This window comes from Gorilla gorilla, chromosome 8 (assembly GCF_029281585.2).
Source record: "Gorilla gorilla gorilla isolate KB3781 chromosome 8, NHGRI_mGorGor1-v2.1_pri, whole genome shotgun sequence".
NCBI lineage: Eukaryota > Metazoa > Chordata > Mammalia > Primates > Hominidae > Gorilla > Gorilla gorilla.
In genome coordinates this window covers 104,318,250-104,336,768 of record NC_073232.2, presented here as the reverse complement: position 1 = coordinate 104,336,768, position 18,519 = coordinate 104,318,250, and the positions used below count along the sequence as shown (strand labels likewise).

Below are 18,519 nucleotides of genomic sequence, written 5' to 3'. Positions count from 1 at the left end.
TTTTTTTGTATTTTTTTTTTTTAGTAGAGACAGGGTTTCACCCATGTTGGCCAGGCTGGACTGAAACTCCTGACCTCAGATGATCCACCCACCTCAGCCTCAGAAAGTGCTGGGATTACAGGCATGAGCCTTTGTACCTGGCCCTAAAAAGGGTTACAATTATTATGGATCAAGTTATAGAAAACATTATGTCTATAAAGCAAGTATCTTTGACTTACCTCAAGTGGCATGAGTCTAATTAGCGTTGCAAAGCACTGCGTGGCCATGAATCTCACACTGTCTGTCTGATCACTCATTCTTCCTAATACAGGAACAACTAAAAGGACAATATATGGAACAATACCAACATCTAGTTGTTCCATTACACCTGAGTAAGTGATTAAGGAAATTTTGAAATGGTTCCAAGACAGATGTTTTCACAAACAAACTGATACCAAGATTTTAACTTTTTAAAAGGCTCACCATTTTCTCATCTGTATTACGAGGGAAAAGACTGAGCCTCCAGGCCTATGATTCAATTATAAAAGTATCTGCCCATTTTGTTGCTCCTTGGAAAATATTATGTAACCTTCTCATGATTAGGAATATAAAATTATGTTTTTCTTCTGAGGAAGGCTGGAGAAAGCTTTACTAATAAGATTTTTTTCATAGAGAAATTGCTACAAGCGTCTGGAATTCCAATGTCAAAATAAAATAAGTCACATTGTAAGTAAAGGAATACAACTGAGTGTCACTCAAAGATTAATTCCAAATTTCCCACCAGGATCTTGACAATCACCAGCAGGATATAGTGAGCCTAGTAAGCGCAGTTCTCCTGTAATCTTCAGTATTTTTGAACCAGAGTTTCTACTGATTTGATCTTCATCCATCTTTTGTGCTCTGTGAAATATCTTTCAGATACTTTGAGTTAAAGAATGTTAGCTGCTGCCATACCCTTAGCAAAGGGCTTGCCTGTATATTTCTAATTATCTAGTATAATATGGTCATTTGTAAACCCAAGTAATGAACAAACTTTAAAAACATAAAATGTTTATAACATAGGGACTACCTATAGAATACCTGATTAATAAGACACTGATTATAAACAAATCACTTACTAGACATATAGTTCATAAAGTACATAAAACTATTTTGCCTATTAAAAAGATGTTTTAAAATCAACAGCAATTTTCCAAACTTTCCACATGAAAATTTTTATCATAAAATGCAAATCAGTTTGTAACACATTTGTAATAAAATACAAAAATATTTCAAAATAAGATGTAAAAATAATAGGTATTTTTTGGAACAAGGCAGGTTATTTATGTGCATATTAGAACACATCAATTTCATTTTAATTATCCTTAAGTGAAATGAATATAATTCCTGAAGAGTTTGTCAAATAAAAAAGGATACAGGCAAGTGCTTCAATTGCACCCTCTTGTTTGACACTGTCATCAATTGCTCCCAGCCACGGAAGAACCTTCTCCAAAAAAATATTCATCGTTTCCATGGTAGCTATTTTGCTCATGACACCTACACAACGAGCAGCCATGTGCCTCACTGCAGTACTGGGGTATTGAAGACACATATAAAGATGTGGCAAATGCTGGACCAACTAAAAACAAAAAGTTAATGGCAATTAGAATTCTTATTAGGAAATACTGTTTAATATGTAACCATAATAGCCCATACTCAGGAAAGTTTTCAATATTCTAAGTGACTCTAAAAATATCTCCAAATACTTCAAAACATTACTGCCAAAACATTCTCAATAGAAAACTAATCCAAATACAAATTAATGTATTACAACTCTTTCAAAAAGAAGGGAAAAAAAGGTATAGAACCTCTCCTCTGCTCATATCATCTCTTAGGCATACAGGAACACTCAATTCTTTCCAAAATTAACAGGAAACAAACCAAAAAGTACTTGGCAAGATTCTCCTACTGAAGCTGGAAAACAGCACCACACATCACCAGCTCCCTCCAAATTTGGTAGCACTAATTTAGATTTAGGTACATAATTTTTATTCAGTGGCTTGAGTGTTCCTGATTTTATTCTAGCACCATACTTTGGTAGGTATGTTCCACTGTAGCTTCCTGGCTTACCATAGGTGTTATAATCACAACAGCATCACAACAGCACCTTATTATTAAATGTCTGCTACAAGGAACACCAGAATTAATGGTGATGAGAGCCAGGTATCTGTTCAACAGTTTGATGTGCCTTACAGTTCAGCTGAATGCATGTTGCTAATTATGAAGATTAAGAGCATATAGATGGCTTCTACTTTTCTTTTTTCTTCTTTTTTTTTTTTTTGAGACTGAGTCTCGCTCTGTTGCCTAGGCTAGAGTGCAGTGGCGCGATCTTGGCTCACTGCAACCTCTGCCTCCCGGGTTCCAGTGATTCTCCTGCCTCAGCCTCCCGAGTACCTGGGACTACAGGCATGTCCCACCATGCCCGGCTAATTTTTGTATTTTTAGTAGAGATGGGGGTTTCACCATATTGGCCAGGCTGGTCTTCAACTCCTGACCTCGTGATTCACCCACCTCGGCCTCCCAGAGTGCTGGGATTACAGGCGTAAGCCACCACGCCCGGCCTACTTTTCTTTACTAACAGTAAATCAGCAAAACTTTTAACAAGTAAAAGGACATACTTTATTACTATGTACAAAAAAAAAAAAATCCATTCTTCTCCACCCTCTCATAGATTCTCCCTTTTGTGTTAAATAACAATAGAGAACTGGGCTAATACCCTTCAAAATGGGGTAAATTGCAGACAGCTTCCTATTGCAGAGATATGAAAATAATAATATTCTTTTATGAAAAAAACCAGATAATTCTATTTTCCTCCTCCCTCTGTCCTAATTCTTTTGTAAGAAACATTTTAATAGTTTTTTAAAAAAATCCCAAACCAGTGTTCTATCTTTGCCACTGACCAGCTTCACCTTAGGCAGGTGACTCCTTTCACCTTTGTACTTATCTAGGAAACAGATTTCATTATATATGCTTTTCCTTTCTTGGAGCTGTATTATTAGGATCATCTGGATGAACAGGGCTGCAGTTTTCTTTCCTATTTACATCTGGCTCTTGTGCCATCAGAGTGCTTTCCTCAATGCCCCCACATTCTAAGCTTCCAGGTTGGGTTTTCTACTAAATTCAAGCAGCCTGGTCTACATCAAAGCCCACAGGAGTTGCACTGTTAGTAAAGGAGGAATCTAGTTATACCACAGCAAAGAAAAATGCAATTACTAAGGATGACATCAAAGTTGTACCTTTCAAACCTTAAGACTTTTTAATAAGACCTCTTGTTTTATTTGAAGAAATATTACACTTGCATTAGTTAGTTACCAAGGGATGAAGCTCAGAATCCATTGAAGCTGCTGCTGTTTCAAAAACCTGCAGAGAATTCACCAATTCTTGAGCAGGGCTATCTCCCTTATCCAGGAGGGATTTTCCATCTGTTAAAATATATTGTCTGTATTATCTGGCAAATAATTTTTCAAAATCTAGAGCACACAAAAACTTTTAGCACTTTTTCAGCTAGCATAGGAGAGTCAATTTTGCTTCTTAGTGTTAAAATTAAATGCCATGACCTTAATTTAAGTGCTGGGGTACTACATGTAGAGCAACCAAAGAACTTAAACGTAGTGATCCATTTCAAGTATCTCTTTAAAAACAATTATTTATTTATTTTTTTTTTTTTTTGAGACACAGTCTCGCTCTGTCATCCAGGCTGCAGTGCAGTGGCATAATCTCGGCTCACTGCAACCTCCACCCCCAGGGTTCAAGCAATCCTCCTGCCTCAGCCTCCAGAGTAGCTGGGACTACACACCCAGCTAATTTTTGTATTTTTACTAGAGATGGGGTTTTGCCATGTTGGCCAGGTTGGTCTCAAACTCCTGACCTCAAGTGATCCGCCCACCTGGGCCTCCCAAAGTGCCGGGATTACAGGCATGAGCCACCGCGCCCAGCCCAAATATCTCTTTTATAAAATAAAGGTGTGTGTTTTTTTTAAACCAAGTTTCCATTTTAAAACTTACCAGCTGGTCTGGAATAAACAGGTAGAGGCATAGAGGCATTTTTATTTTATAAGGATATATTTAATTAATAGACATTAAAATTTGTTAAAAACTGAACTCATAAAAATGTGTATACCAAAATTATTTATGTCGATTGTATTCCTCAATGGGCCAACCATAGCATCCCAGAGATGTGGCAACTTCACTGCCATTTCACCACCAAAATGCTTTACTATAGTTGTCAAAGCAAATTCAGCTCCTCTCCGTTGTACCAGGTAAGGCTTCTGGGCCTTAAAATTAAATGTTAGATAAAAACAGAATTTCAGAAAAAATCATAATACATTTAAAATTTTAACAAGAGAATTTAAAAGTCACCATCTAAGAATTCATAATGTTATCATTAACCAAGTAAGCAATTATTAGACATGTTTGTCTCAATTATAAACATTTCCCAATAATTAAATTTACAGGGGCCTACAACACCTAACTAGATTTTTGTGTCCAAAGTAAAACACTTTTTTGGGGTTGAGGATGAGGAACAGACGGATATGTGCTGTTTCTAGAGATAGTCCTAAGTGACATTTTTTTTCCTCCTTCTCTCTACCTCAAAGAAACTTGTCAGCTAGAGAGAAGATAGATGAAGTGATGTGTCCTTATTTACATTCACTTAAGGGATAGTACAAGATCATCTGTTTAAGCTAACCCCAAGATTAATAATTCTTATTCAGCAGTAATTACGGTCCATAAATCTGTCCCCCCAAAAAGATATTAATATATATTTTTAAAATTATGTTTAATTGGAGGAATAACTATGCAAACTAGAGATATAAATATCAAAATCACAGTAAAATTTTTATTACAATTATTATAGGGAAATATTGTCAATGAAAAAGACTTTACAGAATGTTTTAAGGGAAATATAGATAAGCTGTTGATTTTAAAAAGAAACTTAAAAGGGGTCTATATTTTACAGAAACATGTCTTTTAGTATTGATAGTTTACTGCTGAACTGAGGTAAATTCCTATGCCTTGCATTCCAAAGAACTAACTAGAGCATTCATTCTATTGCTAATAATGTGACTGTCAGATTTTCAAAACAAAACACTTTTTAAAAACCACTGGTTGTTAAGACTGTACGGTGTAACAGGTGGACCAATGGGAGATAATGGAAAGCCTGAATAGACCCTCACACATATGAAGCATGATATATAACAGAGGTGCCATTATAAATCAGAGAGGAAAGGATTCAATAGTGGGATAACTGGCTGTTCATATGAAAAATAAATTTAGAGCCCTACCTCACACTAAGCATTTAATAAACATCAAATTGACTAGAAAAGTCAGGTGGGTAGCAATTATATGACATTTGTGCATTGAAAGGACAGAGAAAAGTTAGCTTTCACTATTATTGAGCACCTTCTCTACAGTCACTGCTATAGGACTGAATTAGTTTACAAGGTTGTCTTGCCTAGGAAGATAAAGTTAAGCTGGTAAAAATTACAAGAGACATGAGATATTTGAAGTTTGCCGTTTTTCTGGATCATATTGTTGGAGTACTCCAAAAATTAATCCCATTTCTTTACTTAAAAACAGTTCTGGAAGCTAATACAACTTAGTTCTCAATTTGTAAGCCAGATATTTGTTTAAAAATCAAAGCATTCAAAAAAAAAAAAAAAACTATTTACCTCATCAAGTTCAACAAGAATATTTCCACTACTTCCTGCAGGAAGATCTGCTATTTGAGCTTTTACTGCTTTGGGGGTAGGACCTCGCCTACTTGTGATAGCAAAGGCAGCTTTCTGGTGCCTGTAGAGTGTAATTATACCTCTGTGCTTGGTGACAGTATGGTGCATTCCATCTTTTTCTGAGGTGGATCCTAATAAGAAAAAAGTTAAACAACCTTTTAATCATAATATTGGTGATACCAAATGTTTTCGGCTCCATAAGAGATAAAACATTTTTAAACTATGTCTTTTAGGCCTCAACTTTTATAGGCCAATGACATTTTCCTTAGACAATGAAATGGCAATAAAATAGTCTATTTGCATAGGATTTATACCTAATACAATCCAGGTTGCAGAGCCATCTAAACAATGAGAAACAGCACATGAAAAAATTATTGTGACTTCAGTTAATGTGTGTGTTTGTGTGTGTGTGTGTGTATATATATATATATACACACACACACACAAACACATATATATAATTTTTTTTTTCTGAGACAGGGTCTTGCTCTGTTGCCCAGGCTGGAGTGCAGTACCACCGTCTCAGCTCACTGCAACCTCCACCTCCTGGGCTCAAGAGATCCAATCCTCCCACCTCAGCCTCCTGAGGAGTTAGGACTACAGGCACACACCACCACACCCAGCTCATTTTATATTTTTTGAAGAGACAGGGTTTCACCATGTTGCCCAGGGTGGTCTCAAACTCCTGAGCTCATTCCATCTGCCCGCCTTGGCCTCCCAAAATGTTGGGATTATAGGCATGAGCCACCATGCCCAGCCTAATAATTTTTTGTTGTTATTTTTGAGATGGAGTCTCACTCTGTCACCTAGGCTGGGGTGCAGTGGTGCAATCTTGGCTTACTGCAACCTCCACTTCCCAGGTTCAAGGGACTCTCATGCCTCAGCCTCCTGAGTAGCTAGGATTACAGACGCACGCCACCACGTCCGGATAATTTATATATATATATATATATATATTTTTTTTTTTTTTTTGAGACGGAGTCTCGCCCTGTCGCCCAGGCTGGAGTGCAGCAGTGCGATCTCGGCTCACTGCAAGCTCAGCCTCCCAGGTTCACGCCAATCTCCTGCCTCAGCCTACTGAGTAGCTGGGACTACAGGTGCCCGCCACCATGCCCGGCTGATTTTTTGTATTTTTAGTACAGACAGGGTTTCACCATGCTAGTCAGGATGGTCTCGAACTTCTGACCTTGTGATCCACCCGCCTCGGCCTCCCAAAGTGCTGGGATTACAGGCGTGAGCCACTGCACCCAGCCTAATTTTTATATATTTTTTTAGTAGAGATGGGGTTTCACCATGTTGACCAGCCTGGTCTTGAACTCCTGGCCTCAAGTTATCTGCTCACCTCGACCACCTAAAGTGCTGGGATTACAGGCATGAGCCACTGCCTGGTCCCTGGACTATTAATTAATTAATTAATTATTATTTTTTGAGACGGAGTTTCACTCTTGTTGCCCAGGCTGGAATACAATGGCGCGATCTCAGCTCACCGCAAACTCCGCCTCCCAGGTTGAGGCCATTCTCCTGCCTCAGCCTCCCGAGTAGCTGGGATACAGGCATGCACCACCATGCCCGGCTAATTATATATTTTTAGTTGAGATGGGATTTCTCCATTTTGGTCAGGCTGGTCTTGAACTCCCGACCTCAGGTGATCCACCCGCCTCGACCTCCCAAAGTGCTGGTATTACAGGCGTGAGCCGCTGTGCCTGGCCTGGCCTATTACTTTTTAAAAAATTATTGTGCCTAAGCATAACGAGAAATATTAAAAAATATCTCAAGCAAGTTCTCTCTAAAAGCAGAGTCACCATGAATTTAAAAAAAAATTGGTCACTGCAAAATAATGCTGCCTTATATAGCAATGGACCAGGGGGGTAAGAGGGGGGAGAATGACCCCATTGTATTTTTAAGATGTTAATATTCAAAATGTCCACCTTTCTTCTTCTAGTTCATAAACATATTTTTCAAGATCTATGCTGCACCAAAGCTGTAAGTCTACTACATTTCAAATAATTTGTTTTCCCAAAATCTTGTTAACAATCACACATACAAAAAGCACATAGGATTGAGTCATATGAATAAAACACTGGTCTTTAAGACCTGCCTACAGAGGGCAGTTCTCATTTTCCATATAAATTCTCCAAGTGAAAACAAAAAAGTTGGTTAAGTATTATTTACTAAAAGTACTAAAAGTTCACTAATCTCATAAAACATGCACTAAATTAGGGAAACGAGAGATTTTATAATGACTTTTTCAGTCAATAGGGTTGCTCCTTTGGTTAAGGAAAAAAAAATTCATTAAATAACACTTGATACAATTACCTTTTCTAGCTTGATACAGTAAACCATATAATGATGGTTTTGAAGGCAAAGGTAAGGGTGAACACCTGTCTTACAGATTTCAGTCACCTTATATCAGCTATCAGATCTTCCATGAATGGCTTTTTTGAACTTAAAGGGTTGTGACTGATAAGTATTAAGCGCAAATTCATGTAACAAAGAGTTTTGTTATAATCAAGCCTTTTCTCTCAGAATGGGAAAAAACACTAACATGAACTGGATTTGTGCTTAAATTATACCCATAAGTAAACAAAAACAAATTTAAAAGGTTATTTCTCTACCCCAAATAAAAGTTTAGGTATATACCTTTAGAATTTTCCTGGCCACTTTGTGTTGGTACTGGACATGTGACACAAGGAGTTAGATATGGGTCCACACAAAGTGAGCTACAGAGGTTTTTAATAATTTTTGAATTGGGACAGGGCGTCCTTGTTGTGCACTGCTGAAGGAGTTTAGCTATGCACTGAGCTGCATAGTTTTGCACTAGTGTATTCTCTTCTTTTTTAATTGTCTCCATTAATGGTTTTATGATAGGATTTAATTTCTCCGGAAGCTGCTGCAAGCTCACAACTGCACAGGCAGCAAAAGTATGCACTCTCAACTGCAACACTTGCCACTCCTGGTTGGTCTCTGTAACTGTCATTTGGACCTGCTGTCGTTTACTATCTAACTGTTGTAACACTTGAGGATTTAAATCGAAAGATGATGTGGCTTCATTAAAAACAGTAGTGACCTATTAAAAAAAAAGAAATTAAAAATCATTAATCATATCAACCCCAAATAGATTGTAAGCTCCTAAAGGGTAGACAGCAAGCTTTCTGTTTCAATTTTGGTTTCCACAATATGTAATATTGTTTTAGTACTCAGTAAACTAATGTCTAAAACTTCCCAACTAAATTTTATTTTAATCTGACTAAAATTTAACATTAGCATTATATTCTTTAAGAAAGACATTCTCTTGAGAAGAATAAAATTATCTAACCTTTAAATATGTCTAAATGACTTTGAGGAAAATCACATTTAACACCCACAGAATACTTTCATGAAACAAGAAAGCTACAGGCAAATATAAACTAACTGTTCATGAAGGAATTCCAAAACTCACAAACTTCTTTTGGGAAAAATATTCTTTTCAACTCTAAACCTCATGAAAACTTAGAGTGGCTGTTTACTAAGTGGCTAAGTGTTGCTAACTGAATCATTCTCATTCTTTCTTTAACCTCCCTTCTGGTGGAAATGCCCAGGCAATGGAAGAAGGAAAAGAAACAAAACAAAACAAAACAGAACAGAACAAAATGGTGCAGTTATCATTCACTTAATTACCAAGAGCTATCTAAGGCTACAGGACTGTTGTACCAGACTACTTTGCAAGCCCCATTGAAAGACTGTTCAGTCAGTCTTTTTTTTAACAACTTTATTCAGATATAATTTGCATACCATAAAAACTACCCATTTGAAATGTACAATGTATAAGATTTATTTGAAACAGGGTTACAATGCTAAAAGTTTAAAAACATTGTCCTAAATCCACTATGCTCATGTCACTTTTCAATGACTGTAGACAACTGAGGAAAAGCCTCAGTTACCCCCAAATTAATTCAATCATTCAACCAATATTTATTAAAAGATAAATAAGATATAATGTCTTAATATGCTCAAAAAATGCAGAGACTAATGTGGGAGAGATATAAATAATTAAGAAAATGTAATATATAACTGAGGTAAGTGCAAGTTGCTGTGGGAATACAGAGCACTCCTTAATCCTTCTTAGAAGAAGAGATTAGTGGGAGACTTGTCAGAGGAGGATAACACTTATGCTTGGTTTTTAAAGAATAGGCCAATCAGGGATTATAGGGACATCTTGGCAAACAAAGTGAGGTAGGGAGTGGAAAACAGGACACTGTCTGTGGAATTGAAGTTTATCATAGCTGGAGCACAACACACAGAAAAAGAGATGAACTCTGGATGAGCACAGAGGCTTAGGGATGGGGAATTCCTGGCAAAGGAAATAGAAGCTCAGGCCCAGAAGTGAGAATGAGCAGAAGTGAATGAGTGTAGCGTACTTGCGCAAGAAGAAAGCTAACTGGGCGTGAGTGGAGAAAGTTTGAGAAATAATGAGGAGATAAGAGATAGAGCATTTAGAAGAAACTGATGAAAAGAAGAAAGATAAAAATGAAAAAGCAAGGAAAAGGAAAATAATGTTTTTAAGCAGGAGAGGGATGTTCAGGGTGGCACAAAAAGAGCATTGCTAGTCTAGCACAACATGCAGAATGAAATGGACCAGAGGCTGCCTGGAGCCCTAGAGATGAGTCAGGACCTAGATATAAAATACTAAGATCTGACTGGGCTCTGATAATGGAAATAGAGAAGAGATTAAACACGAGACTTTCTTTTTTTTTTTTTGAGACCAAGTCTCACTCTGTCACCCAGGCTGGAGCGCAGTGGAGTGATCTTGGTTCACTGCAAGCTCCGCCTCCTGGGTTCACGCCATTCTCCTGCTTCAGCCTCCCGAGTAGCTGGGACTACAGGCGCCCACCACCACGCCCGGCTAATTTTTTGTATTTTTAACAGAGATGGGGTTTCACTGTGTTAGCCCGGATGGTCTTGATCTCCTGACCTCATGATCCACCCGCCTCTGCCTCCCAAAGTGCTGGGATTACAGGCGTGAGCCACTGCGCCCGGCCTAAACACATGAGACTTTCTGAAAGAAAATGCTGACAAGATTTGTGACTGGAATAAAAAGAGTATCTTTGTCAAAAAAAAAAAAAAAAAAAAAAAAAAGCCAGTTTTTGTTGTGTTCAGTGTGAAGTGACAGTGAGATATTTAAGTAAAAATGCCTAAAAGAAGAACGTAAGAAAGACTGAGAGTAGATAGCACACAGTACCTGGGTAGGAACTAAATCATGAGAATGGTGCAAGAGACAAAGATCGCAGGGAGATGTCTATATTTGGCAGGTAACAGGAAAACAGGGATTCAATGAAAGATACAAAAGGTAGTGGCTCCTTTGAAAACTGCCCTTCCCTCAAAAGTCTCTTAGAGAAAAAAAAAAGAAAAAAAGTCTCTCCCAGAGATTCTGATATTTATGCTTATCTTCTAGCCCAAGTCAAAACAACTGAAGAGTAAAAGATCTGAATAAGCAAATCTTAAAGAAGGGGCATTTGATGAGCTTAAAAAAGGAAAGTTCCCAGAAATAGTAGGCAGGGAACCTAGACTATAAAGAAAATTTGAGATTTAATTCCAGACAGGCAAAAAAGTAGGGAGAGGAGGCAAAAAGGAAAACTTACAGAATAACAACACTCGGGAAAATAACTTTATAAAAGAAGAGAACCCAGGGGGAAGAAAACAGCAATTTTAGCTTTCTCTCCACAGGTGAGAACAAAAAAATTCCACTATATTATTTTTCAACTAGAAATGGGGATAAGAAATGAAGATTACTATTTTCATGGGGACCAACACAAATGAAGTGACTCAATTTCTGATCCTATAACTCAAAAAAGGAAGAACTCATATATACTACACCTAACCTCATGCACTTACTAAGCACAAAGCTGCTGTAATGAAGCATGGATGCTGGCATAAGGAAAGACAAATAGATTGAACAAATGGCCCAGATACACAGCATACTTATATAACTTCAGTTGGTTTTTGACAAAGGTGCCAGAACAATCCAATAGGGAAATGAAAGTATTTTCAATAAATAATGCTGGAAAAATTAGATATCTGTAAGAAAAACAAACCTCAACCTCTACTTCATACTATACACAAACATTAATTCCAAATGAATGATAAATCATAAAAACTAAATGACAAAACTTCAAAAGAAAACATATGTGAATACCTTTGCCACTTGGAAAGTTAAAAAAAAAAAAAAGATTACTGAAGTCACAGAACATAATAGCCATGAAAGAAAACAACTGATAAATTAGAATTCAGCAAAATTTAAAATATCTGCTCATCCAAAGACAGCATTAAGAGAATCAAAAGGCAAGCCACTCACTGCCAGAAAATATTCAGAAAGCATCTACTTGACAAAGGATTGGAATCCAGGATACATAAAGAACTCCCACAACTCAATAACAAACAACCAACCTAATTCAAAGTAGACAAGATTTTGAAAAGATATTTCAGAAAGGAAAATATACAAATGATCAATAAAAAATTAGAAAGTATTCAACATATTAGTCATCAAGGAACTGGAAATTAAAACCACAATAACACTATCACACAATCACTAAAAGAACTGACCACATCAAATATTGATGATGTGGAGTAACCAGAACTCTCACATACTGATGGTCAGAGGGTAAAATGATACAATCTCTTTGGGGAAAAGTCTGTAGTTTTTTCTAAGACTAAACCTACACCTATCTTATGATTTAGCAATTCCACTCCTACATATTTACCCAAGAAAAATGAAAGCAGATGTCCACAAAGACTTGCAGAAGAACGTTTATAGTGACTTTTTTCACAACAGACAAAAAGTGGTAACAGCCAAAGTGTCCATAAAAGGGAGAATGGCTTAAACTAGTTGTGGTATAATAATACAATGAAATAAAACTCAACAATAAAAAAATAAGTTATTGATATATATATATATATATAAAACACAGATTAGTTTCAAAAATACCATTCTAAGAAAAATCCTTACACCAAAGAGCACAGTGTATGATTCCATTTACATGAAATTCTAGAACAGGCAAAAGTAATGTATCTTCAGGGGGGGAATTAGAATAATGGTTACTTGGTGGCAGGGAGAGGCAGAGATTACTGGGAAGTGGTGATGATAATGTTCTGTATCTTGACAGTGGTTCAGGTTTCATAGGCATATGCATCTGTCAAAATTCACCAAATGGTCCACCTAAGATTTGTGTGCTTTAGCACATAAATTTTTCCTCAGAACAGCAAAAAATCATAAACAAATACTGAATTTTAGTTAATTATATAAAATCCTGAAGTATACTGATATCTGAAACTTACTTAGAAACGCATTTAAAAAAACTGCCCTGGATGGATTCATGGTTGGATAGAGGGGTAGGCAGGTGAATACATATGTAATAAAGTAAATTTGGTAAAATGTTAACTATAAAATCTAGCTGTTAAGTATGAGTGTTATGTAATTTCATCACTTTTTCTATATGTTTGAATATTTTCATTATAGGCTGAGAGCAGGAAGAAGTACTCAGGAACTTGCAGAAGCAGTTTTTTCTATACTCTGCAGTGTTAAGCAAAACTGAAATGACAAAATATAATAGCTTTTTCTAATAAAGGTGCATTGATTTATCAGAATTTTGGTTTAAAAAAAAATCCTTTGTTATTCTCTTATTTCAAGAAAAGCCTATACAATGAAATAACCTTTCTCAAGGGTAGAGATGACAGGCTACCAAGCCACATACAGACTCAACAAATTAATGTGTTTTTGTGATAAACATGTCATGACAAATTTCTAACCTATATTTCATGTTCTATCTATAATTAAGAAAGTTATTTCTTTACTCACCAAGTCACTAGCTTGATCTATTGTTAAAACATTGTTGTTTACTCGATTACCAACTTCAATATGTACATCAGCTAATGATGATATAAGTTGTTTACATTCATTCTGCATTCGTGTGAATGGAACGGCAATTTCGTCGTAATATAAATGTTCTGAAAGGATATCAAGTAAACGTGGCTGCACAGCTAAGGTAACAGCTTTACACTCCTAAAATACAACAGACAACAAATAGGGTAACTGTATGAACATTAACTTTATAGATACAGAAATCGTCATTTGTAGACTACCAAGTTCTAAATTCTTACTTATACTGAATCTATATTCTGTTACTTCTCCAAACAACAGTTAATTGCACAGAAAAAAAGGTATTACATCCAAATTATTGTAAAATTTTAACATGAATGACTACAGAACTATTACAATTTCATTTTCTACCTATCCAAAGTTTACACGTGTATATATATCGCAGATTTTAAAGTGTATTATGGTAAAAAAAAAAAAAAATCAGTCAGAAAAGAAATCGATCAAGCACTAATTAAAAACGTTATTTAAAAACTCATTATTAGGTAACAGTTGAACCCTAAGCTTCACATGCCATACTGTAAAAGTGGATATAAATTTTAAAAGCTACTTACCTATCCCCAAATTTAACTAACCCTTCCCACTCTCTCTGGTTGTTGCCTGCCCCAAACCAATGGGAAATGGCCTCAGTGGTGAGCCATGAGGGATTCTGTGGCATCTCAGTTATCAGCCTGGGCTTCACAGAGTAAGTCCATGAAGCTCTGTGAGTGTCCAGAAACCTAACTGTCAACACTTGCTGCTAAGTCTGAGAGGCACAAAAACATAGCATCACTGCCTCTCCAGCACACCAACTCCTGCCTAAAAACAGATGAGCTTTGCTTCTTTCCAGAGGCCAAGCAGGGGTGTCAGCTGCAATGGAGCATGGCTCAATTACTTTTAGATACAGCTTTGACAAACTGCTAAGAGGCAGTAACAAGTAACTCTCACAGCAAGTGCAGACAGTTAAATTTCCAGAATTCCAGTCAATGGAATAAACAAAGCCAGTAGAAAGTTTCTTTGATTTATAAAGTATGTCTTATACAAAATCATACATCTCCCTAGAAGTTAACGGTTAAAGAGGCTGGAAGGGAATGGTTTATTTGGAAACATGAGGATTTTGGTTTAAATACAGAGATGTTATTCTTCCTGTGACCAAAAATTCTGCCTTTGCTATTACCCACACAGATGGATCTCTAATACTCAAAGCCTCATCCTTTGTAGTTTTCAGTGATACCTGAGTGACATATAGAGGAAAGGATGACCAACAGTTTCTGGACTACTTTCACATATACGTGGTTTTTAATAGGGACATTTCTTAACAGACTGTACAGTCAACAGCAAATATTAAGTATGAGCATAACTAGTAGTTGGAAGTATGAGCAGGGGTTCTAAGACAAAAGTCCAGAGTTAAAAGTAAATGGGAGAGAAATAATGTTCAATATAATTTGGACACTTTTCTGTAACTCTTGGATTTTTATACATCGAAAATTTTCACTTTTCTGTTGTAAATAATCCTAACAGCTAATGGAAATTGGTTTACTTAATTTGTCTTTATTACTTTTGGGGCAAAATCTTACCTTTTGTAAAGCAGCCCATTCACAGATTACCAAAGCTACACTAATCCTCTGTAAAGCAGACTTGGAGTTCAAATGGAAGAGTAGTAACTGGCCCAGGGATTCAGCTGGTTTAATTTCTTGAGTTACCACATTTACACCTGGATCACAAATACAGCAACAAAGTGCTCCTAACAACCTAAGAGGGAGAAAAAGGAAGTTACTATAAGAAATTACTTGAAGTAAAGTTTCCCCATACTTCGGGAAAATTTTTTCAATTTCCTATAATTACTTGAAGCAAAATTTGGCTTTTTGAAGCCATAACTTTTCCCACAGAAGGTATAATGACTATCTTGTCTTCATAAGAAGATATAAATCCTATTTTAAAGCTTTAAAATAATTAGAAGTATTTGCTTACTCTAATTTTTCCTTAGGCTATAATTAGTGTGATGAAGGATGGAAGGACTGATGGAGACAGCAGAAGAATCTTCTGTTGGTTAAATAACCTTTGAAAGCCCGACTTGTAAATGTATGACTACCTGACACTTAATGTATACTCACTTGGCTGCCATCATTCTGGCCCGCATAACTACAAAATCCCTGGTGGCTGGGTCTTCCATGATGGTGTCGGCACCTGCAATATACTCCTGAAGTACTTCTTTATTCTGGCTTTGGCCTTGGCGCACCTTACCACCTGTTTTTTCCTACAGAGGGAGGGAAAAAAAAAACAATAAAGATTAATCATTAAAACTGAATAGGCAACAACAAAAATATGATATTTTTAAAATAATCCCAGTAAAATACAGTTCTTTTCACAAAATTTTAATGGATAAACATTACTATTCATTTTGTCAGGGTCCTAATAAAATAACGGTTTCTCCTTACTTATGTTAATTAAATCACACTTATAACAAGGCAATACAGATTTTTTAAAATATGGTTACTGTATTAATAATTAGATGATGAACACACAAATACACTATGTCCCTCTACACTTACCTTGGCTCTAGCTTTTACTTCTAGCAACATATTTAAATCGATAGGTAAATGAGAAGGCTGCATCATCAAGCAAAGCCAAGCACCCATCCATGGGCAAGCAGCTGCTACCACATACTGAACTGAAGCCTTACTCAACAGTTCCATCCAAACCTGCAGGGTAAAAGGGGGACATGAAAGTGAATTTTTTCTAATAAAAATAAACTCTAACACTTATCTTTAGGAATACTGAGGTTTTTTAAAGTAGGAAATAGCACAGAGATTAATTTAGAAATTCAATATAGAGGCTTATTTTGAAATACAGTACTGTTTTCTAATAGGTTTGTGCACTAAAAAAAAAGTCATGCAAAGGAAAGTTTTTTTTTTTAAAAAAGAACACAATTCTCTTTTTAAAAAAACATGCCTATAAAAGTAATACAAAATTGTCAAAATCTCAGTAAGTCACTGAAATAAATCCTTTGCATATATCATAAGACTCAATATTAATGCAGTCCTATATTCAACACACGCTTAAAAATAGCTCCTAATATTCTCTGCTAAACTCAGAGGTGGTAATAACCTAGTATAAATTTAAAACAGTATAAGTTTTGATTCATGATCTTACTTAATAAGGATAAGGTACCTTTCCTGATGCCTAACATTTAATGGGCTAGGACTAGCCTATGGCAAGATCACCACTGTTAATCCAAGGTTGTTAACAAGGAGTCACTTTAGAGGCCAACAATTCGAGAGTAATTTAACAGATTATAAAGGTACAAAAGTGCCATTTCCCCCCATAAATACTATTAAATATATCAAACGGCTCCTCCTTTAATGATTCTAACACATATGATCACTCTTCCTAAGTAGGGAAAAAAGTACAAGTTTCAACAATAATTAGACTCTATATTACCAACAGATCCTAAAAGATACTTTGCAGGATCTATAAGCATACTGATAAACAGCAAGATGAGGGCTAGAGAAAAGCAATCTTTTCCTCATTTCATTTTCTGTATTGAGGCTATCAGAAAGTGCTTAAAACACCTGTGTAAGTCACCTAATAAGAGGAAGAAGCATGGCCAATCAAAACTTAACTATTACATGCTACATGTAAGAAGCCTAGTTCTCTGTCTCATTATGCAGATCTCCAGACTTTTCAAATCTCCATGAGATATGAATGACCAACAGAACAGCAATTATGAAAAATTTTAAAAATCTACAAAAGTTACTAGGAAAAGGAACACAAATACATTTGCTGTGTACCTTGTGAATAAGGTCCAGAATTTCCTGGCTGCTTTCCAAAACACAGAACTGAAAAATGTGTCGGAGCATATCAGGCAGTATAGGTATAAGCCAAGATGAAGAGTTCTGAAAACAAAAACAGAATTAAAAGCTGTAGCATATAATTCTTGGATGTTAGCTTACCTGAAGAATTATATGTCACATAACAGAAGTACTACCATGAAAAGACTGCATGGTTTCATTAAAAAGGCTAAACAGGTGATAAACTTTGACAAGATTTTGAGGCAACAAACACCATATTTATTATACCAATGGTCTGAAGAAATAACAACATATAATCACTGGGAAGCTGGAAAAAGTCTGATCATCATTAACAACAATTTTGCCTCAAAGTTGAAATCATCCTCCATATGGAACCATCCTCTAACCAGCAACATCTCTCTGGTTATATCATACATCACTGCTTTGTCAAGAAAATCTATAAAATAATCAGGTTACTGCTGTTGTGCTAGATGATCAGAGTTTAAGTTCTATATGCTCACCAATAATCCAAGTAATGAGTTATACTATAATATCCAACCTAGAAACTTCTACTTGGAGTTCACTACAAAATTAAGGTAAAGGTTCTTAATCTATTTTGGGTCAGGGACCCTTTAAAACTCTGATGAAAACTATGTACACTATGTTATCAGAAAAACATATAATTACTAACAATATTTTGCTTCCAAGGTTCAGGGATCTCCTAAAGCCTGGGTTACAAACCTCAATTTAAGGAATTTCCTAACAATTCAAAGGCCCACCCAAATCAAGCAACCAAATAGTGCTTCACCATATCTAATGTGTGTCCAGAAATCCCAGAATAAGGAATCCCAAACTGTCTATTGCTATTCAAACAATTACAAGCTCACTGGATAGAAATGTCCATCAGAGAAATTCTACTAACGAGCTCAAAGTACCTAACAGCCCCTGCCCTCCACATGACTTTTTTTAAGCACTAAATACAGTGTTTTTAAGAGAAATTTGGAAATTTTAACTGAAATTGCAGAAATCCACAGGTTCTAGGGATAATAAATGTTTAAGTTAGAAAGCTACCTATAATTTGTAGCCAATGGAAA

The 18,519-nt window shown here is 36.1% G+C and overlaps 1 protein-coding gene across 3 annotated transcripts in view; it reads right to left on the bottom strand.

Moving 5' to 3' along the window:
* The window catches only part of BTAF1 (B-TFIID TATA-box binding protein associated factor 1), a 109,410-nt gene that overhangs the window by 35,105 nt on the left and 55,786 nt on the right, over positions 1-18,519 (bottom strand). For all 3 annotated transcript variants that reach the window (XM_019035330.4, XM_019035331.4, XM_019035332.4), the window contains 11 exons: positions 17,426-17,530; positions 16,187-16,336; positions 15,749-15,891; positions 15,212-15,386; positions 13,578-13,781; positions 8,387-8,813; positions 5,687-5,877; positions 4,138-4,291; positions 3,331-3,440; positions 1,396-1,597; positions 219-367 (listed from right to left, as the gene is read on the bottom strand). In XM_019035330.4, coding sequence (XP_018890875.1) covers positions 219-367; positions 1,396-1,597; positions 3,331-3,440; positions 4,138-4,291; positions 5,687-5,877; positions 8,387-8,813; positions 13,578-13,781; positions 15,212-15,386; positions 15,749-15,891; positions 16,187-16,336; positions 17,426-17,530 — 2,010 coding nt within the window. The remainder of the gene's footprint in view (positions 1-218; positions 368-1,395; positions 1,598-3,330; positions 3,441-4,137; positions 4,292-5,686; positions 5,878-8,386; positions 8,814-13,577; positions 13,782-15,211; positions 15,387-15,748; positions 15,892-16,186; positions 16,337-17,425; positions 17,531-18,519) is intronic.